Source organism: Fusarium solani (assembly GCF_023522795.1).
Source record: "Fusarium solani strain SB1 chromosome Unknown bctg00000003_1, whole genome shotgun sequence".
Lineage (NCBI taxonomy): Eukaryota > Fungi > Ascomycota > Sordariomycetes > Hypocreales > Nectriaceae > Fusarium > Fusarium solani.
The window spans coordinates 3,467,143-3,488,106 of record NW_027072154.1 but is presented as its reverse complement, the minus strand read 5'-3'; the positions used below and the strand labels follow the sequence as shown (position 1 = coordinate 3,488,106).

General features: G+C 53.8%; 7 protein-coding genes across 7 annotated transcripts; 2 read left to right on the top strand and 5 right to left on the bottom strand.

Annotated features, from left to right (window-relative positions):
• Positions 1 to 660: 660 nt before the first annotated feature.
• On the bottom strand, positions 661 to 1,193 carry MRS44_006655 (uncharacterized protein; the record flags this gene model as incomplete). Its single annotated transcript, XM_046272482.2, has 3 exons — positions 661 to 853; positions 904 to 1,011; positions 1,069 to 1,193. 3 exons carry the CDS (start codon positions 1,191 to 1,193, stop codon positions 661 to 663), a joined length of 426 nt encoding a protein of 141 aa, XP_046139732.1.
• Positions 1,194 to 2,435: 1,242 nt separating this feature from the next.
• Positions 2,436 to 4,889, bottom strand: MRS44_006654 (uncharacterized protein; the record flags this gene model as incomplete). Its single annotated transcript, XM_046272018.2, has 1 exon — positions 2,436 to 4,889. The coding sequence occupies one exon, from the start codon at positions 4,887 to 4,889 to the stop codon at positions 2,436 to 2,438; it is 2,454 nt and encodes an 817-aa protein (XP_046139733.2).
• A 6,336-nt stretch (positions 4,890 to 11,225) lies between these two features.
• On the top strand, positions 11,226 to 12,670 carry MRS44_006653 (uncharacterized protein; the record flags this gene model as incomplete). The annotated part of the gene is made up of 2 exons (XM_046274558.2): positions 11,226 to 12,497; positions 12,554 to 12,670. 2 exons carry the CDS (start codon positions 11,226 to 11,228, stop codon positions 12,668 to 12,670), a joined length of 1,389 nt encoding a protein of 462 aa, XP_046139735.1.
• A 244-nt stretch (positions 12,671 to 12,914) lies between these two features.
• On the bottom strand, positions 12,915 to 13,577 carry MRS44_006652 (uncharacterized protein; the record flags this gene model as incomplete). Its single annotated transcript, XM_046274560.2, has 1 exon — positions 12,915 to 13,577. One exon carries the CDS (start codon positions 13,575 to 13,577, stop codon positions 12,915 to 12,917), a length of 663 nt encoding a protein of 220 aa, XP_046139736.2.
• A 361-nt stretch (positions 13,578 to 13,938) lies between these two features.
• Positions 13,939 to 16,377, top strand: MRS44_006651 (uncharacterized protein; the record flags this gene model as incomplete). Its single annotated transcript, XM_046274561.2, has 3 exons — positions 13,939 to 13,978; positions 14,034 to 14,176; positions 14,230 to 16,377. 3 exons carry the CDS (start codon positions 13,939 to 13,941, stop codon positions 16,375 to 16,377), a joined length of 2,331 nt encoding a protein of 776 aa, XP_046139737.2.
• A 182-nt stretch (positions 16,378 to 16,559) lies between these two features.
• MRS44_006650 (uncharacterized protein) lies at positions 16,560 to 17,645 on the bottom strand (the record flags this gene model as incomplete). Its single annotated transcript, XM_046272213.2, has 3 exons — positions 16,560 to 16,791; positions 16,848 to 17,346; positions 17,399 to 17,645. 3 exons carry the CDS (start codon positions 17,643 to 17,645, stop codon positions 16,560 to 16,562), a joined length of 978 nt encoding a protein of 325 aa, XP_046139738.1.
• A 1,939-nt stretch (positions 17,646 to 19,584) lies between these two features.
• On the bottom strand, positions 19,585 to 20,681 carry MRS44_006649 (uncharacterized protein; the record flags this gene model as incomplete). The annotated part of the gene is made up of 3 exons (XM_046278115.2): positions 19,585 to 20,307; positions 20,357 to 20,527; positions 20,580 to 20,681. 3 exons carry the CDS (start codon positions 20,679 to 20,681, stop codon positions 19,585 to 19,587), a joined length of 996 nt encoding a protein of 331 aa, XP_046139739.1.
• Positions 20,682 to 20,964: the final 283 nt, after the last annotated feature.

The following is a 20,964-nucleotide window of genomic DNA, read 5'->3' as shown; positions in this document are numbered from 1 at the left end:
GAAGCTGAAGGATATGAGAGACCAAGAATACCCACAAGGTCGTTGAAGATACCTTATAGACGACTGGCTCGGCTCTCAGTTGAAGCCCCGATCGTCGAGCCGGTCCAATTCACCCCGCTGATTGGCCCATCCCCCGATAAGCCGGTCGAGGCCGGCACCCGAGGAGGCCGATCTCGGTACCGGCGTGACTAGCCACGCCGAGACAAGAAAGAAGCAAACAAGTTGTCGAACGAGTGAATCCTCATGCAACATGATAAGCTTGATTTACATGTCTTGTCGTTAAAGGAGGGTTGTTTGTCCAATGGCGCACCCTGCATTTGGTTGTGTCAGAATTGTCGGAGGCTCAAGGCGTGGTTGACACTCGCCGAATCGACGCTACGGCTTTCCACCTCCGATGACACCAAGTCTGAAAGTAGAAGGCCGGATGAGAGCACGACATGCATCGTTTATTCGCCGTTACAATGCGAGTGAAGCCGAATATATGGTAGCACTCAAGTACCGAGATAGATAGGCATATTGAGTCTGTTCAACACGCCTGCATAGGATTATGCAAAACCAGTACCTCTTTTAGTCCAGTTTATCAATGTCTAATATACACTGCGTTTTCCCACGGGTCTTGACAACTGGTGATCAATACACACAAAGAGCCCCATGCTGTGTTTAAGCGTGCTTCCTCACCAACTGCTCGAGCACCGGAGGGTTAGCACCGACCAGCTCGTCAACATTCTTTCCGTCCTTGAAGACGAAAAAGGTGGGCATGGCGCGGACGCCGAGCGCGGCCGCCAGATCAGGCAGCTCATCAACGTCAAACTTGACAAACTCGACGCTCTGGAGGTCGGGCTGATCAGACAGCCTGCTGAGGCGTTAGGAATGATCAGCAATGCTTTGAGGCTGGGTACATACTTGGAGAGGATGGGAGAGATGGCCTTGCAAGGGCCGCACCAGGTGGCGAAGCAGTCGACGAGGACAGCCTTGTCTGTTGTCGAGACGAGCTCCTTAAATTCGGCAGTGCTAAACAGCTCAATATTAGTTGAAAAGTATAGGTTTCTTACTACCGTGCTCACTCACGTCTTGATATCCCGGACGGCGAGTCTGGCAGCCGAGCTGTGGAAAGGTCTGTAGGCGACAGCGACGGCCCTGGGCTTAGCAGCCTGAGATATGATGGGTCGCATGAGACGGAACGGAGAGGCCATTGTGAATACTTGCGTTGCAGGGAATCGCCGGTGTGATGTAATGTAGATTCAGATGTTGATGAACAGAGAACATCTGGATTTCCAATCGCCGAGCTCTGGCTCTTGCCGCCCGGAAGTGGAGCCGGCGATCAAATGCAATTGGCGAATCAGATCAAGTAAGAGACGACTCACGCATATTCCACCGGACGGATATCTGCCAAGAAGCATGTATAGCCTTCGTTCATCTCAACACAATGTTCAGTTGACGAGACTTCTAATAGAATTGGCGTGTTCTTTTCTGGTCAATCCTCATCTTCGACTAATCAGGCTACATCTCACTAGGTACCTATAATCATGTTGTGAACCTACAGCTGCGAATACACATCCACAGACAACACCTCCGACATCATCAAAAACCAAGATATTGTTCAAGCTGGTTAATTAACCTATCAGATACAAGCATTTACACCTTCACTCCTCTGGGGAAAAAAGTACACGTCGAGATCCGACTTTCCTACTCCTACTCTTCTCAGTGTTCCGCCCCTTCAAGCACAATGATATCTATGGTTCATGGAATCAACCGCTTTCACGCCAAGCTCAGCACCGGGCTCCAAGTTTATTCCTCTGGCCTCCCAAGTGCAAAAGCAAAGAAGTCCCAAAATGTTCAAATCAATCAATCAATCAATCAATCAATCCCTTTTCCCTAACCGCCAAAAAACCCCGGTTAACCGAAAGCAAAACAATCTCCCCATTCTATTACGAGGAGAATGACACCGAGCTCCCAAAGAGCGACAGCGCCTCAAAATAGGCGCGAATGGGCTCGGATAAAAAAGGCTAGGCTCCCCTACCAATATGCGGTGAATCAAGCACGTCGAGTCTCAAAATAGTCCATAACGGGCGGTCGACGCGGGGTATCAAAAGATGCGGTATATGTAGTCGAGAAAAGAAAATCCGGGTAGCAAACTTGAAGAGCGCCGTCATCAAGGTCGTAGTCATACATCAAGAGCAGGTTCCTGGGCCAGTAGTCCCAACCGCTAGAGAGTTATGAAACTGAGGTTGTCGCCGTCCAGAAAAGAGTCTCCGTCATGTTGTTGTTTTCCAAGTTTTTTTGTACCTTTTCTCGATTTTATAATAAGGAAAAATGAGTAATGAGCGACTTCGGTCAGTGCCGACGTTAAGAAAAGGTAAGGAGCGTGGTTTTCGTTTCGTTGGCGATATAGTGGGAGACTCTTCGTCTGGAGCGGCTTAGTATCAGTTCCCTTCTCACATAGCAGGCAGAACGTGGCTTCGTCGCCTCTCCGAGCTTCTCCTGGCATCCACGGAGGGACGAGGAGTAATGTCGAGCAGCTTAGCGCTACCAGCGCTGAAGTTACGAACGTGACCCTTGCCCAGGTTCACGCTCTTAGCGCGCTGGACGTCGGCATCCTCCTGCGATGAAGGCGAGACCGGGGATGCCTGGCTGTCCTCATCCTCGGACTCAATTTCCAAAAGGCCCTCGTGGCTCTTCATGGTATATCGGTGCACAACCTCGGGCTGAGAACCAACGCGACCCCACTTCATGTCGGCGTCGTCGACAAGGTCCTCCTCGTCGCTGCTAGGGCGTCCTTCACCAGAACGACGACCCATCATGTCTTGTCCAGAGTTTCGTCGAGGGGTAAGCTTGGTCAGGTACTCGTCCTCGACAATCTCGAGATCCTCCTCGGTGCTGTTGGTGGGAGAATCAGTCGTGTCGACATGCTCACGCTGGTTAGCACGTCGAATGCTGTCTCGCATGGCAGCTCTTCGGGCACTAGGGTTGCCAGACAACCAGGAACCTTCAGAGTCAATCGAGGCCAAAGACATGGACATTCCAGCTTCGGGGGATGGCGAGACATATGCTCGCTCCATTGTGGAGGGCGTGCGGCGGACGGCATCGACAGATCGATGGCCTGATGTGGGCGTATCATAACGCACACCCAAAGATCGCAGCTGTTCCATCTCGTGGATCTTTTGCTCGGTAAGCACGGGCATCGGAGGCTCAGCCTCTGGGGACTGAACGCGTGAGGCTGGCGGTGAGAGCGGCAACTCGGGAAGGTCCTCCCGGAAGCGGGATCGAGTTCGCTTGGGAGCACTAGCGCTGGGTTTGCGCGAGATGTAGTTGCCCGTGTTAGTGCGCGAGGCATTAGGCGAATCTTCGCCCTCGAGCCTGGCAAGTGCATGCGCCTGCGCTTGTGCCCTTGCCTGAGCCGCCGCCGCTGCGGCTTGCATCTCTTCTCGAGATGTGTTGGAGAAGGATGATGGTCCTGAGTGTCTCTGTCGCTTGCTGCCCAGCCGCAAGAATGCCTTGATAGAGAAATGGCCGGCCCTGCTACCATCAGAGTCGTGTGTGTCATGACGTAGCACATCCTCCTCGTTGATCGTCTCAGGTGGAGGGGAAACCATCTTATCCCGGTCTGAACGCAGAGTCGACCTAGACCGTGATTTCACAGATCTCAAGATGCCAGACAGTCGTCGTGATCCCGGGGAGATGCGTCCTGTGTCCGTAGACGTCCGCATCACGGAAGATGTGTCTTTCGTAACAACCTCTTCCATCGGCGTCGGTTGCTCTGAGGTGACCGTGTCTGTGCGGTGACAAGATTCCTCGGTCTTCTTGGGGGACTCGGCCACTTCTTCAGCATCAGCAGTAAGATCCATGGGTTCTGGTTCTTCAGAGACATCTGGCTTGGAGACAATGACAGCAGAGGCGGGCTCTATACCCAACCCTGCCAGTTCACGGCCCATCACTCCTCTCTCAAGATTCTCTGGCGGCGGAGTGCCAGACTTCTTGGCCTCAATTTCCTCCGCCTTTTGTTTCTCGGCTCTTTGAGCCAAGCGACGCTCCATCCTTTGCCTCTCCTTCTGTTTCTTCTTCTCCCGTCGTCGGTTATCCCTCTCCATGAGCTCTCTGAGGTCGTGGGCATCGAGATCGTCGGCGAGAGAATCGATACGTTTGTGTGCCCTCATTGTTTCCTCTGGAATTGGCTCCTGATCTAGGAGCTTCCTCCGCTGTGAGCCTGACTGGTGAGGAGTAGGCACATGAGGTGTTGTCCATCGTGAATTAGGCGTGTATCGAAGCGTCGGTCGTGGGGCGAGGGCAGCAAGTGCCGACACCTTATATGAGCCAAACTCAGAGTCGGACGACAGGCTCGAATGGATCGATCCTGGGACTGGGAGAGAGACATCCGACGTGCGACTAGGCCGATGCCTTCCAATCCCACCAGTCTTGGATCTCTTGGAATCCTTCTTCATCGGCCGGCCTGAAGTCCATTGATCCGTGGCAGGCCGTACCGGTACGAAATTACTCATTGCCTTGATCTCAGCCTCCCTATTCTGTTCTTCTCTCCTCCTCTTACTTGTTTTCCTCCTTCCTGGTTGTTGAGTTGGTTGAAGCGTAGGAGTCCGGTCCCATGCCCCAATGCCCTCATCGCGATTCCCGGTGGTCCTCGATCGACCGGGACGGTGACGGGCGGGAGAGCGGTCGTCACGATCCCGGTCGACTCGAATATCATCCTGACGTCCCGGTGAGAAGCTATAAGTACGCGTGGCTCGTTGTAGACGGGCCGGCTCGGTACGTCGTTTCTTCAAACCAGCCTTGACTCCCTCATTTGTAGGCGGCGGCGCACCCTCTGCATCGGAGAGGGCAGCGCCGCTGCGGGAGCGCTTGCGGCTGCTCCGGCGCCGGAATGGCCACAGGGCCATGGCTCCGAATACGTCACCAGAGACGGAAGCTAGTTGCGAGCAGCCAGTATCGTCGCCGATGTACAGTCGAAGTTGTCGAGATTATGTGCGGCGTGCGAGAGCATCGTGGAGTCGTCGAAGCGGTCGGACCAAGCTGGTCATCGGGAGAGACGAGGGAGAGCTGCAGGGTCGTGTCAAGCGGCTCACTGCGCTGGCGACTAACCAAGGAGTCCCCGGGGGTCTAGGTCGGCCGTATCGACAGACGCGCGAGCGATTCCAGAGGAGCAAGTAGTTGGCTGACGGCTGTATCTGTATGTGCAGTGACAGTCGAGCAAAGCGGTGATTGTGTATATGTAAGGCGTGTGCAAGGTATGGGATGAATGCAAGCACGCGGGCGAGGACGTGGTCGTGGACGTGGGCGAATGTTGCGTGGCGAGACGTGTGTGGTGGTAATTGTCGAGAAGCAGCAGGTGCTAGGTAATTAAGGTAGCAAGTGCAAGGTGCAAGGTGCAAGCAAGGTAGGTGCAGGCAGGCACACAAAGAAAAAGGGCAGGCGCGTGGGCTTCGGGGGGCGGGATTAAGACAATTTTTCAGCGCTGGGGACAGCAGGGAAGGGAAGGAATGGACCAAGCCAATGAGCAGGAAGCAGCTTCCAAGTTGCAGCCAACGAGGGACTGCAGGTTGAGTGGGAAAGTCGACGTCAGGCTTGGGCTCAGCGGAGAGGTACCGTACAGGACAGGACAGGACAGGGAAGGGCGGGAGGTCCACCGCGCCCATGAATTGTCTTTCTTCTTGGGCCCTGCAAGTGCTAACACGGGAGTTGGAGCTGTGTAAGTACTTTTTCTGTGTCTTAGCGCAGTGAGAAGGACACCAAGCCCCCAGATGCCCCCCAGTCGACGTGAAGGGTCTTGTCACTGTGGACCGGGGCTCTTTCGCAACGGGGCCCTCTTAATGGGAGTGGGGAGCAGGGAGACGTCCCCTGAAGTAGCGGTACCAAGACGAGGGACGGATGCACAGCCTGAGCAGGCGACATCCGGTACCGGTACTTGCCGGCGGGGACTTCCAGGGCTGGCTCGAGGGTGCGGGTACGCTGCCATTCGGTCTGGTGGCGTCCAACCCGCTGGAGCCGGGTGCTGAAGGGCCAGGAGGGGCCGCTGAGGGGGGTCGCCGCTGGCGCTGGCTGGGCGCTGGAGGTTTGGTGGCGGGGCGACCTCGTAACTGAAGGTACCTCCCGGTCCGGTACCTGAGCGTCCGACCAGCCCGCTCAAACGACGCAGCGCAGCACGGCAGAGCGGCCGTCAACACCGCAAGACGGGCCTTGGTGGAACTGCAGCAGCGGATCACTGACACAGCGCGGGTTATTGGGCACGAATGATGTTGTGGGCAGTGTCTGCTGTCTTCTGATTCAGAGCAGCCTGCCTCAAGCGAGTGGCATAGGCCGGGTCAAGTGCTACCGTTGGATGGTCTGGTCAGTTGCTCAACGGGTCGGCCGGAAGAAAACGCAGCGAACATGACTGAGGGATGGGTGTCAGGCTGACTCGCCATGGCTGAGGGGCACACAGGAAAGCTCCGATATCGACGTCTAGAGGATGTTTGTTTTCCATTGCTGCACCTCGCAAGGTAAACCTACAAACGAGATACCAATGGCATGAAGATGATGTATGGTTAATTCCGGAAGCTCTGCAAATGGCGGGGAGGGAATGGTCATGATTCAAGGAAGGAACCTGAACCCACCTGCAGGTCGTGTGCATGGATATCACGACCCGACGATTCTTTGACCAAGTTAGCTGACCCTCAAGTTCCCCTTCGCCCTTGGTCAATCAATCAAAGACAATCTTGCCTTGGCTTGGCTCTGCTGTGATCTATCGATGATCGAATGCCCTTTTTTAGTTCATCCATTTCTGGTTGCGGCACGACGAGATCCTCTGCCTTACCCCTGCTCATACCTCGCCGTCCCGAGCTGGTTATGCAAAATCAAGCCCAACAGTCCCGGGTTAACCAACTACGGAGTAGTGCGGTTTTCTATTTTCGAGGTTCAGAAGGAAGCAGCATGAAACCAGGCCGACACATCGCCGCGTTGTCTTGTCACGAGTCGATATCCTATTCGTATGCAAATGCCTCAAAGGATGGAATACGTGCTGACGACGCCGAGAACTCTTCGACCCCGGCTTCGCTTCTTGTTCCAATTTCTGCTGGCGGCCCGAGGCTGGCTGTCAGCTGGCGAACTGGATGGAACTGATGGAACCTCCGGATCTCACCTCCGCTTGGTGCCGTCGATGATCGCCGCCCAGCCCAGCTATAGCTCCATTGGTGCTATACCTCGCCGCGCCGCGCCTCAGGTCCAATCTCACCTCACCCTCACCAATGCATCGAGTCGAGTTCGTCCCCGTCTGCAGGTCTCGGATCTGCAGATTGGCTAGTTTCGAGGGAAGGGGATGTGAGAGCTCAGGCCTTGTCCAGCCCGGGTCGCGAGTAGTTTGCCTTGCCGTTCCTCCAACTCTCTAATCTTGGTCTGCCACGGGAACACTATCCGTCACTTGGGCCGCCCAGTCATCGGTGATCTTCAACGCAATCGCTCGCCACCTTTGCAGCCACAGTACAGCTGCATTTTGCCGGCTGGTGTCCGAGAGTGCATGCTACGAAACAGGGCAAACGCCTTTTCCGTCTAATCACGGGAATCTCAGTCGATGGCATGGCAACGTTCACCGCAAGGCGCATGCCTGGTTCCGAGAGGTTTCTAGCCTTGTGGCTCGCGGCCTTCCCGCCACAGGGGATGACTGAACCGACAAACACGCTAAGCACAGGGGCTGTCGTTTCGACTTGGCTGAGAGATCTCGTTCGTGGCGGCTTGATCATGGAAGCTTGTCACGCCAAACCCCCGCCTCTCGCTATTGGCTCTGCTACAGTACTGTGTCTGAGCCGCTGCTCGGGACGTTGAGCTCGGTAGGCTCATGCTGTCTTGCACAAGGCGTCAAACAAAGCAATGTCGCCAACAGCAGCAACTTGACTGCGCAGTGGAGTTAGTTGGCAATGGAAACGACATTGACCATCAGGTACTTCTGCCAAGTCTCCCTTGTCGTGGCCCAGGTACCAGTACTTCGTACCTCGCATGAGACCCACGCATCGCGCGTCCATCCACGCCGTCCCTGCGTGCTTGTTCGTATCACGCCCCCCGAGAGGTTCTGGGTACGAAGTATCTCTCTGTCTAGCCCTGCCAGTTTCTGGAGCCTTTCCACAAACTTGACTTCTAGGCCTTCGTATTCGTCCGCCCATTGCTACTCTTCGAGGCAGTTGTTGCGTGCTCGCCCGCTGAAGCTCGCTGCCCGCGCATGCCGCCGAGTCTTTCTGCTGGCGTTGGTCTTGGAATCTGGTGACGGCAGGGAATCATCGCAGAAACTAAAACTAACACGGCCGCCACGTCCACCGACATGAGCGGAGATCCGACGCTCTCGATAGCACAATGCGGAAAGGCTCTATGGCATTTTCAAGCTCATAACGTGACGGGAGAGAAAACATGTTGAGCCACTGGCCTTTTGCGTACCCCTGGTGGTATTGTCGTCAGGCATGGGCAGGGTCAATCCCAGCAAACAAGTTTTCGTCCACTCTGATTGTCGATCCGGCCGAACCCAGCAGAGGACGTCATCATGAACGGGCGCCAAGTGCCAAAAGCATATCCCACCAGCCGGTTAACGAAGCTTTCAGCGATTCTACTCCTCGAGTCAGACGCAGAAGCCGTTCGTTCCTATTGCGCAACCAAGAACTACTTGCCTAGGGAATCTTCAGCCGAAAGTGGGTGTCGCACAATCGAGTTGTCATACATCGTTGCCGTATGGCCTGTCGTCTTCGGCCGGCCGCGAGTTTGGACAATTTATCGCGGATTATGCCCTAGCACTCCCGCCGCGCGACCGTTGAAGCGTGGAGCTTGGGCCTGGACTGGGACGTCGCGAATCAGGGACCACTCATGTTAGGCTGTCTTCTGACTTCATTCGAGCTTCGGGTGGCTCATAACTTTGCGGCCGGGTTTGTGATCCTGAATCGCGCGGGATCTCCAAGCTTCGATGCGAGACGGCCAGGAGGAGGCCATCGAAAGCCATCCTTCCTCAAGTGCCGAGCCTCCTATCGCCGACCTGATCCATTATTCCGGGGTTAAGAGTGAGAGAGCTGAGGCTTCATATGTGGTCAACTTTGGGAGATTGAGCTTATCTCTCCATATTGATAGCAATATACCGTGCAGCGCCGAAATGAAGCCTCGTGCCCTGACAGCGAATCTCAGCGCTTCGCCTCGTCAAGCGACAAGCGACATAGGGCGACCCCATCGGGTTGTTCGGGGGCTCCTTGTCAAAGAGTCGCTTTGACAGTGCTTATCCCAGGGACTATGCATGTTGGGCCCTGCAGGAGGTGGTTGGAACGCTCTCCAACACCGAAAGGGTTTCTCTTCCGCTTGCCCTGCCTGCCAGCTCTCCTTGAGCAGTTTGCGTTTTACCGCTATACGTCGCTTCCCGTTCCTGTGTCTCATCAGATGGCCGTGTCCGCCGACAATATTGGCAGATTGGGTCCCCAGGGCCTTCATATTCCTACTTGGTGCAGCAAACCGGTTTCCCTCATCAATGGACTGCATTTCAGCCAGCCAACAATCCAACAGAGTTTAACGATGGCGCTCCCCTTGGCCAGGGCAAATCTAGGAAAAGTAAACATCTGAGGAGACTGATGCCCCCTTCGTTTCATCAGGGCGCATTGATTCTGGGGCCTGCGGGCCAATCGATCTTGATGTTTCATGGCACGCGGGTTGAGCCTTTGCCATGAGACGTCTTTGCTTTGTTCCAGAATCCAGATCTGTTACCCCTTGCCAGGGACGGATGGCGACTTCAGGGGCGTGCATCTCGGTGGACAGAAAAGCAAAGAGACCATCCATCCATCGGGGCTGGATCGGACGGGCTAACGCATCGCCACGTGGATGCGATGTGCGGTTCTCACGCAGTAGCCCGATTATTCCCAAGGTCCAGAGTTTCCCGCTGTCGGGTGCGTGTATCTGGACGAGGGAGGAACTCTGAGGAACTGGCTCACAAAGCAGCGCTCTGCATTCGTATTCAGAGAGGCTCCGAGACGAGATGGTAGTATATGTCGGTTCGGCCATGAAACTGTTCGCCGCACCGCGCAGAGGACGCATGTCACGACAACTCGCCTGGCTGTGCTTGCTGCATCTGTAGCATTACCGAAACCACGCGAGATGAGTGGTAAGACGGGGCTGGCAAAACGCCTGGGCGAGGTCATCCCGGCGACCCGTGAGGTGACACAGCCTAGCGCAGAGTAATCAGGTCCCGGCCGATCATCGCCAATAACCCCTCAAACAGACGTCTTGACCGGATTGCCGGTGTTACTTCGTAATAGGCTCTGGCATGTTCGTGCGTCAGCCTGGTGCCGAGAGCAAAGTGCTTATGCCGTGCTTGGGTCGTTGACCAGGATCCATTGGCTGTCAGCATTGGCATTTGGTAATTGCTAATGACAGACAATAATTATTTGCTCCTACAAGTTGCCAGCAAGATAATGGTACCTGCGTGAGTTGATTGCTCATCCTAACTAATTGTGCGGCAAGAGAGCCAAGGCAGGCTTGATAGGGCGTCAACTCACTCAGCCTCATGATCGAAGGCATCACGAGAAATCGTGCAAGTAGTAAATTCCTCTCCGATGCAGGTCATGATGTGTAGCCGATATACGAACAGGCCGACATATCATGACCGTGTTGCTAAAAATACGATTATTGATTTGTATTAAGATAAGTGCACAGCATCAGTGTTGCTTGCCCGTTCACACAACTTAAGGAAAAACCGAGACACCAACACAAAGTTGCGCATATCCTCTTCAATGAGCCAATAAGGCACAGTAAGAATAATGAACTTCAAAGAAAACCAAAGTATCACTTTCTCTTGACATATTTCTTTTATTAAAAATGTGGTTTACTTAGAATATCTAAGAACAGTTGGTTTTTCTGTACCAACGTGTGTTGGTGTCTCATTTATTTCTTAACCCATGCGGTTGCACATCTCGTCAAGAGTTCCATGTAGGGCCAACGTGTCTCCGTTTTAGCAATCGTTGAAGAACAACGTTTAAGAAAGGCAGTATCATTTCACTTGTTCAAGCCACACAAGTGAAACCTGTTATTCCCATGATCAACTTGTTCCAGACTGTGCTAGTACGTTGAGCATCACGTGATATGTTTCGAATTGTTTCCACGGCAACACCCACTGTGTGTTTACCGCCCCTCCATTCCCAAGCATCGCGATAAGCACGGAAAAAGTGGCAACGCGCACACCCTCGCAGTATTCCAGTCCATCCAGTATAGTGACAGAATCAGCAAATATGGCGTACAACCCGAGAATGAGCATTATCCCGACCTCGCAGCAGCAGTCGCGGCCGCGAAAGAAGGAAGAAGAGGCCGACGCCTTCATGCGTCTATCGGACCGCGAAATCGTGGGCTGCATCACGGAAATCGGCATCAACTTCACCGTCGCCGACCTTCAGAAACCAAATGCCGTCCATATTCAGCAGATCTTTGAGTGGTTTGCCGAGCTACTCCTCAATGCGACGCGCGAGACTATTGAGCCAGCCATGCGCGCCGCCGCCGAAGACATCTGCGGCGAGTTTGCGGATGTCATCCCCCCGGACACACGCAACCTGATGGGTTTCTACGTCTCGCTACGTAGGCTTCTATTTGAGTGCGGAATCACCGACTTCAGCTTCAACGACCTGTACCGACCTACATATGATCGCCTGGTTAAGATCTTCAGCTATGTGATCAACTTTGTGCGGTTCCGGGAGTCGCAGACCAGCGTCATCGACCAGCACTATAACAAGGCAGAGTCGACCAAGACACGCATCGAGACTCTCTACGCCGAGAACCTGGAGAACGAGGGTCGGCTGGAAGATATGCGACACAACCAGGAAGCGATGAAAGCCCAGGTCCAAAAGAAGACGATGAGGAACGAAGAACTCAAGAAGAGGCTGCTGGAGCTCCGAAGGAATCAGGAGAAGGTCGCCGCGCGGCTCGAGGATGCGAAGCAAAAGAAGGGCGAGCTCACTGCTTTGCTGGAGCAAAAGACACAAGAAAAGGTCACTTTGAAGCAGGAGAGCACCAAGCTGCGACCTTATGTGCTCCAGAGCCCCTCGGCTCTTCAAGACAACTTGACGGAACTTCGCGAGATTCTTAACAACGACAAGTCCCACATCGATGCTCTGGACCGCCGAGCCAGAGCTCTTCAGACTTCAACAGACTCTTTCTCTGTCGTCTCCACAGATGTAGCATCCTGCATCAAGATCCTGGACGAGATTGCATCTGAGCTGTCCAAGGAGGAGGAGGAACTGGCGCGCAACGCAAAGCAACGAGACGCTCTCTCGGAGCGCAATAACAACGCTCATGAGGTGGAGCGCGCCGAGGGTCTACTTAAGCGCCAGCTTTCCAAGTGGACAGAGCGGACGGAGAAGCTCCGCGAGCGCAGCAACCAAAAGGCGCAGGAGGCCAAGGAGAGGATGCAAGAGCTCAGTGCAGTGCACAAGCAGCTCACGGCTGAGCGCACCGAGAAGGGCAAGGAGATGGAGGTCCGACGTGTGAGGATCGAACAAACCGAGAAGAAGGTCAGTTTTCCCCATTTCTTGATTTTCGCCACTGCAGAATGCTAACTCGATGTCAGATGCTCGACCTGAAAGAGAACATCGAGAACGAAGTTCACAGCGCACACGAAGAGTATCGAAAGATGGAGGCTCATATTGAGCTTTACATTGCAGAGATGGAGCAGGCTATTTCTTAGATCTGTCTTTGACTCGTTACCTTTGTCTGTTTGCTTTACGGTTGGGCGGCAATGCTTGGAATAGATACCATGGGCTGGCGTTAGGGGTGGTTTATCACGACATGTTATGCAGTGTTTATGTGTATCTCGAGGATAATGATGATGATGCGATGATGTTGATGCGGAATATTCTCAGTATCCCTTTCCAGATATGTTGCCTGGAGGTATGTGCCCTTAGACTCTAGTCTGATCCACGCGAGGCATCTCATGCGACGGCGTTCTTTCGGTCCTCAAACTCGAACCAGCGGCTCATTACCTGGCGGACACTAACACCCCGTCCGCTCCATGACCCATCATCCCTCCTCGCTGTGCCATTGAGCAGAGGAACCATTTCTCCCCCAAGGTGCTCGATATCGTCATGGCCTTCTATACCCTTGGGTTCGATAACCACTGCTCGAAACGCACTTCGCGAAGCAGAATCCACCAAGAGTGCCGCTGAGTTACCAATACCTTGAGCAGACCACTCACTAGCATCTCGGTGAAGTGCCAAGAGTCCGTATACCAGGAGTATCGGCGCACGAGTATTGGGAGCATGATTTGGTGGTGCTGACACTGGAGAGTCCTTGGGCGTGAAGACGGAAAGTTGTGCACGAAGATGCGTGACTGTGGGGGCGAATATTATTCGTATATGGCGAGATATGGCGATCTGATAGAGTGATGCTGTGAGGAAGGGATGAGAAGCTGATGCTATCTCGGGATCTTTGTCTTGGAGAGTGAGATGGTGTGTGATGTCTTCGACAAGAGACTGTTGAAATTCGGTTTTTGTAGAGCCTATCAGTATAGTCGTTGGGTATCGGTGGTACGAGATGATGTATGACAAGAGCTCCGATGGCGTTGCTGGAGAGAGGACGATGGGTTGAGAAGCCATGTTCTTCAGATGTGATTGTCCAGGGTAGTTGATCCGGTGAAGAGGTGACACTGTAGACATATTCGGGTCTGAGATTAAGGAATGGTGACTTCGGAGTTTAAAAATCTTCTCTTGGGATGTCTTGTTATTCTCTTCATTTGATCACGAGGCTGAACCACTTGTTTTGGTTGTGGTACCAAGATCTCATCTACTGTGTCTGGTGTTGAGGCAGTTCCCCCACTAATCGTGGCGCCCCTCCACCTCCACCAGCCGCGACGCCTTCCATCGCACAACGTCATTCCAAACACCTACACCCAACCCTTGACCAGGGCACTCTTTTCTCCCCTAGACGCGGTAGAAGCTTCCACGCTCACTCGTCACCATGGAGTCGATAGCGAGGATCTCGAGTCTCATGGAGACTGGTGCGTATCCTTCGCTGACCGCTTTGTCTATGCGCTAAACTGACTGATGCCTCAGCGAGGGAGCTCACCCTCGATGCTGCCCAGGCGACGCGCGGTGCGCGCACGAGCTCGAGACCCTTGGATCGGAACCAGATGAGGAAGCTGCTGGATAGCCGGAACGAACGCGAAGTTCTCGAGGGCCTACGGCGCGTTATGGCGGTGCGTGCTGTTGCCTTGAGTGTGAAGAATAGGCGTTAACATATCTGCGGTAGATGATGTACCGAAACCACAAGACCCTACCCTTCTTCTCGTCCGTCGTCAAGAATGTCGCCTCTCCGAACCTCGAAATCAAGAAGCTCGTCTACATCTACCTAATCCACCATGCCGAGCAGGAGCCCGACCTCGCCCTCCTGTCCATCAACACGATACAGAAGTCCCTATCCGACCAGAACCCCCAAGTCCGAGCCCTCGCCCTCAAGACCATGTCGGGCATCCGAGTCCCCGTAATCAGCCAGATCGTTTCCCTTGCCATCAAGAAGGGCGTCGCCGACATGAGCCCCTACGTACGCAAGGCCGCCGCCCTGGCGATCCCCAAGTGCTATCGATTAGACCCGAGCCAAGCGCCGCAGTTGATCGATTACTTGTCAACTCTCCTGGGCGACAAGCTGTATTATGTGGCTGGAGCAGCTGTGTCGGCTTTCCTGGAGGTCTGCCCAGACCGGATAGATCTCGTCCACAAGCACTACCGGGCGTTAATTAAGCAAGTGGTGGATATGGACGAATGGAGCCAGCTGGCCACAATACGACTCATGATGTATTATGCGCGGAGGTGCTTCCCTCGGAAGTCGGAGCCTTCAGGGGACTCCGAGGAGCAATCTCAGGACCAGAATGTGGACGATTTTTATGGCGAGTACCGGCAAGGTGGCCGAGGCCAGGGATCGGCAGTATTGGATCCCGACCTGGCGCTGCTTTTGAATGGCCTCAAGCCTCTTCTGCAGAGCCGCAATGCCGGTGTCGTTGTCGCCGTGACTAGATGCTACGTCGACATTGGAACACCGGACTATGTCAAGCTCGCAACCGGCCCCTTGATTGCTCTTCTCCGTGGAGCTCAGGACATACAGCAAACTGCGCTATTCAACATTGTTTCTGTATGCCTTATGCGGCCTGCCGACTTTGTCAAGTACGCAAGCCACTTTCTTGTCCGAGCCACCGATCCTGCTCCCGTCTGGGAGTTGAAGCTGGAGATCTTGACCATTATCTTCCCTCACAGCCCACCCCATGTCAAGAGTCTCATCTTGAAAGAGTTGGAGCATTTCTCGCAGGGAACTAACAAAGCTCTCGTCCGCGAGGCTGTACGTGCTATTGGCCGCTGTGCGCAGGCCGATGTCACAACTGCCCCCCGATGCCTGAAGCTGTTGCTGGGCCAGATCACCAGTCTGGACGGGACTCTTGCAGCTGAGTCGCTGACGGTAATTCGTCACCTGATACAGCAGGATGTGCAGGGCCATATCGGAACGGTGGTTCGGCTGGCGAAGAACCTCGACTCTGCTACGGATCCTCAAGCGCGAGCGACAATCATCTGGTTGGTGGGTGAATTCTCAGGGCTGAATGGAGAGGACAACATTGCGCCAGATGTTCTCCGTATCTTGCTCAAGGAGTTTTCCAGCGAATCGCCAGCAGCCAAGCAGCAGATTCTGCTTCTGGCTGCCAAGGTCTATCTTCACCATCTTAACCGGAAGAGTGAGACAGAGCAGCAGAGAGAAGCGGAGGAAGATCCCCCTATGGAGACAGACACCCATCCTATTGCGCGTCTCTGGGAGTATACTCTGCTGCTCGTAAGGTATGACAGATCCTTTGATCTTCGTGATCGGGCAAGGATGTACAGGTCCCTACTCGCTGTCCCTCAGCTAGCGACGTTGATGCTTCTCGCCGAGAAGCCTGCCCCACAGGCCCCAAGTCCATCTGAATCTCGAAAGGGCTTCTTGCTTGGTTCTGCCACTCTGGTACTCGCCGGTGGTGGCGCCATTCATGGACTAAGGGGGTACGAGCCTCTGCCTGACTGGGTAGAGGAGGGAAAGCAACCTGACCGTCGCCTCCGTGAGCCCGAGGGAGGGCAGAGCTCCCGATACGATGTCGAGAGAAGCACACTCCCAGCTGGCGAAAGACTTGATGAGGCAGCTAAAACATTTGTGCCAAGCAAGACAAACGGTACGGGTGAGGGTGTAGGTGCCAAGACTCTGGATGACTGGCTCGCGGAGGAGGAAGAGGAGAGTGAAGAGACGGAAGAGGAAAGCGAGGAGGAATCTACTGATGATGAGGAAGAAGACGAAGAGGAGGAGGACGATGATGATGATGACGATGAGGAAGAGGAGACGGACAGTGACGATGACGGGGAGACGGATAGACTGGTCAAATCCTAATAGTGATAGACAGCATTGCCATGAGAAATACGCTCAATTCGGCTCGCCCGAGTCTGCAGGATCGATCTAGTATCTGAAACAATAGCCAACGCCTTGTGTATTGATTCCAACTAGGAAATGAAGGCCATCTTTGCCCTTGTTTTTTACCCCTTAACCAACCAATTCTTATCCAAGAATGTCATCTACGCAGTCTGAGAGTTTTCCACCTTTCTCTCGTCAGATGACTCTGCTGTCATCTCGGCCTCGGTCACATTCTTTTCGCTGAAGCCTGTCGCCATCTGGGGGAAGAACAGGCCTGGGTGGAAAGCGGTTAGGAGGAAGCCTGTGACCAAGACCAGGCTGCTGTCGAGGACGAGGAAGCTGGGCTCGTCTTGCATGATGTGGTTGCCCCATCCACCAGCCATCTCAGCGATTCTGTATGAAGCGAGTCAGTTGGTGCCTTGTTAGGGGAGAGGTTACGGGGAACTAACCGGTAGATGCAACGGATGAGGATGGAACAGTAAGCTCCAATGACAGCAACCGTAAAGCGTCGGAACTTGGTATCTGTCCAAACCCTCAAGGCCGCGGGGTCAACCTCGGAGCTGTGGATGTACTTTCTCACCCTCAGGTAGTAATCAGTGCCCATGACACCAAAGCCCAGCAAAACAATAACCTGGAGAACAACACCGGCGATGATGGTGCGGTTACCACTCTCGGCAACACCAGGCTGGTCCCTCTTTGCGGCTGCCGCAACACCGCCGCCGATGGCCTGGATGATGAGACATGACAGGTCGGCGGGGAGGAAGACGCGGGGGTACCAGCGCGGGTGGAAGCGAGAGAGGGAGGGGTTGAGGGCGAGGGCGACGTGCTTGAGGGTGAGGTAGATGGCGGCGCAGATGAAGGTGGGCGCGATGATGATGCAGCAGATCTGGAGCTGGAAGGCGGCAGAGTTCCAGGGGTTGGGGTTCATTAGGGCTCGGCCGATGTAGCCTGGGCTAAGTGTTAGAAAGATATCGTCGAGTGCTGGTGATGATGGTTTTACCTAGTGTCTCGAGGAGTAAGCCTACTCCAAGTGTGGCAGCATACGTCCAAGTCTTTTTCCACACACCCAGTCCTACACTTGAGATACACAGCAGACCAAACGCGAGAGCAAAGAAGATGCTGGATCCCCTGTTGGGAACATAGCCGAGGACGGTGGCATCGACGGGGCATAGGGGGGAGAGTTCGGAACAATCGTCGAAGCTGGCTGGTCTCCGACGAGCCAGCTCATTGAGCACCGCGTCGAGCATGTTGCGATGGATCGAGAGTCTTGTTTCCTTTGTCGTTTGGCGTCGGGTTTGTCGGATATTGGTGTGATTTTTCAACTCCGCTCGTCAAGTTTTCGCCACAGTCGTGAACCTCTTGTCAAAACAACAATCTACAAGAAGAGAAATAGAAGATAAAGACTCGAGAGATGTCGAGGGGAGAAAACACCGTCAGACGAGATTACTGCTGACCCGATTCGAGTACACCACCCTCTTCAACAACCGGTTACGGACACTTGCTCAAGCACCGGGCACCCACGGATTTAAAAAGATCAACCGGAGTTCGGGCACCTTTGTTACCAACGACCAGGGGATGCATAGAGTAAACGTCACATTAACGCTGACTTGCCTGGCCTGGCCTCAAGTCGGTTTAAAGTCATTCCTAGACGCTGATCCTGTCAAAGCTGACGGCATTCTCTGAATGCGAAGGACCCAATAATACCGCCCGGAAGGCCAGAGTTCCGGACACCACCTCATCTCGCTGTTCTGGCTCACCACCTCGCTTAGAGGGTATTTCCCTTCTGGGTATGTCGTTCGAAGAGAAAAAGCTCCGAGGGAGCTAAGCTAGTCGATGAGCGGGCGGCCGAACCCTGGTGGCGGCGCCACGGGAGCGGGCCAACCTGGTCCGCATGGGAGCAGGGATTCGGAGAGATTTAGATTGCCGAGTCTTTGAGTTGCTTGTTTCATCTTTTTTTTGAATCAGATTTTTGAGTTGCTTGTAGAGACAGGGCTGAGACTGGTAGTTGTCTTAAGGCTGCGTTTTTCGAGGTGGTTGTGATAGTCATTGAGGAATTGGAGCGAGTTCTTGGCTGGGACGGCTTTGGGCATTCGCCCAATTCAAGGAGGATCAGCCTGCTAAGCTAGTGATTGACGTGTCTTTCTTTGTATATTGTTCTTAAATGAAGCAAGACAAGGCTCTTAATGGTTCATATCTGATTGCGCAACGACTTGATGTAGTCGGGCAAACTGACGGGCCAACGTCTTCTCCGTCTCAAAGCCACCATATGTACCCCAGGCTTCAGCCACAGGCTCTCCACAACATGGCACTCATGGCGATTCATGAACACAGGAATAGATTCAAGCAATAAATTTGATTAAATAAACTGTTCACACGTGAGAGACTCGGTTTCTTACTCGGTATCTTGTTCACGTACTCTACAGTAGTGATTTAGTTCAGGTCTGCAAGCGTTACCTACCTAGGTACTTACAACTCGCCTTCAGGAAATGCAGATCACTTGCGGGGCTCCCTGCTATTAACGACGGAGTGACCGTCAGACAGTTTTCGTCTCGAAAATTCACTTGATGGTTTATTGCTCAATGTTCGCTGGTCATGAGTTTGTTCACCCATCGAACCTGACGGGGACTGACATTTTGCACTTACACGGGAACAACAATGATTGATAGCTCACGTGTGTCTTGGTATGTAGAAAGAGAGCAAAGTCGCTACGAGGAGGGGTGGTTTGTTCAACGATCCTGTTCCCGATCATGCATGGACTGCGTGGAGTAACTATGCAATGCTGATCATTTCAGGCCCGCTGCTTTAAGAGGCGTGTTACGTTTCTTATTGAGCCATGCTGAGAATTGACTTGGTGTAATACTTGCTAGTCAACCACCTTGGCAGGGCCGTTTGACCGGCTTTAACTTGGAGGCTGGCTGGTACCTGGACGGCCGACAGCATTCACTCTTGACCTTTGACAGGTGGAGTTAATTAAGTGAATATGGTATGGATGAATGGAATGGGATGGACATATACAGAAAACTCTAGCTTCATGTTTCACAAACAGAGTACGCTCTCCAAGGACCCGTAACTGACGAGTCCAGATGCCACCGCGCTGCAGACGAGCATACTGATCCCTCGGCTATCAAGTCTTGTATTCACATATCGTTTTACGCGAGTCTGACGTATCTATATACCCACCTAATTCTACTCCTCCTTGCCGCCCAGATACCTGTAAACGACCGAAAAGTCCCGCCCCTGACACCTCTCCTCCTTCTCAGCAGCCTCATACACCGCAAAAGCTGGCTTTGCCAGCTCCATCCTCGCGCCCGCCTCCTCGGCCGCAACGATGGCGAGTCTAAGGTCCTTCTTCATGAGACCGATTCCGAAGCCACCGCGGTAATCCCGGTTTGCCGGGGCCGTCTCGACGACGCCCGCCACGGGGTTGTTGACCTCGCTCGGCCAGCACTTGCCCGTGCTCACGTTGATGACACCCGCCAGCTTCTTGGGGTCCAGACCCCATTGCATTCCCAGGTTCATGGCCTCGGCGGTGGCGATGTTGTTGAGGGCTAGGAGGTAGTTGTTGGCGAGCTTGGCTGAGAGGCCGGCGCCCTGCTCACCGCAGTGGAGGACCTTCTTACCCATGAGGAGCAGGACGGGTTCCAATCGAGGGACAAGAGATGGGGGAGAACCGAGCATAAAGGTAAGAGTTCCGGCAGTAGCTCCTACGACACCACCGGACATGGGGGCGTCAACAAATGTGCCTTGACCAGCAGAGGAGACTGTCTTGGCAACTTGACGGGAAGTCGAGGGGTCAATAGTTGAGCAGTCAATGAAAACACGATCCTTCTTAGGAAGAGAATCTGTAATTATAGACTTGTAGACACCCTGGACGTGCTGGGGTTCGGGGAGGACGGTGATGACGGTGTCCTGAGCATGTTAGTAGCTGAAGTGGATCACGACGACTAACAAGACTCACAGCATCTTTAGAGGCATCAAACGCGCTGGCGGCCAGCTCAACCGCCGCGCCAGTTGAAGCCGCCTTCATCTCCGTCTCAAGACCCTTCATGGACTCGGGGTTGATGTCAAAGATGGACACCTTGTCCGAGGGCTTTAACTTGGATTGCAGGTTCTTGGCCATTTGGTAGCCCTATGTTACTCTGGTTAGGACCCCTGTATAGTTGAAGTGAAAGTCGACATACCATCTGTCCCAAGCCGACAAAGGCATAGTTATCCAGTCGTCGTGCTGAACTGGCAAAGCCTCGTCGAAGCACAAGGCTTCCAAGTCGTGTTGAAGGTCTCATGATGTGTATGTATAAGGGTATTATAACAAGGGAGAACAACAGCAGAGAAGGCACTGGGGATTACACAAGAGATCAAGTTTTCAAGTTGAAGAGAGAAGCACAAGATATATGGAAGCAAGAGCTCTCAGTCGACGTTAATACGTGTGGGGGAGTGGTTACCCGAAAGAGAGCCGGCCATTGCCGCACATAGCCAGAGAGCTACCGAGTTAGATTCACGACGTGGGAGTTGGAGATGATGGAGAGATTCCATCGTGCGGGGAACACGCGGGGGACGAAGTGCGCT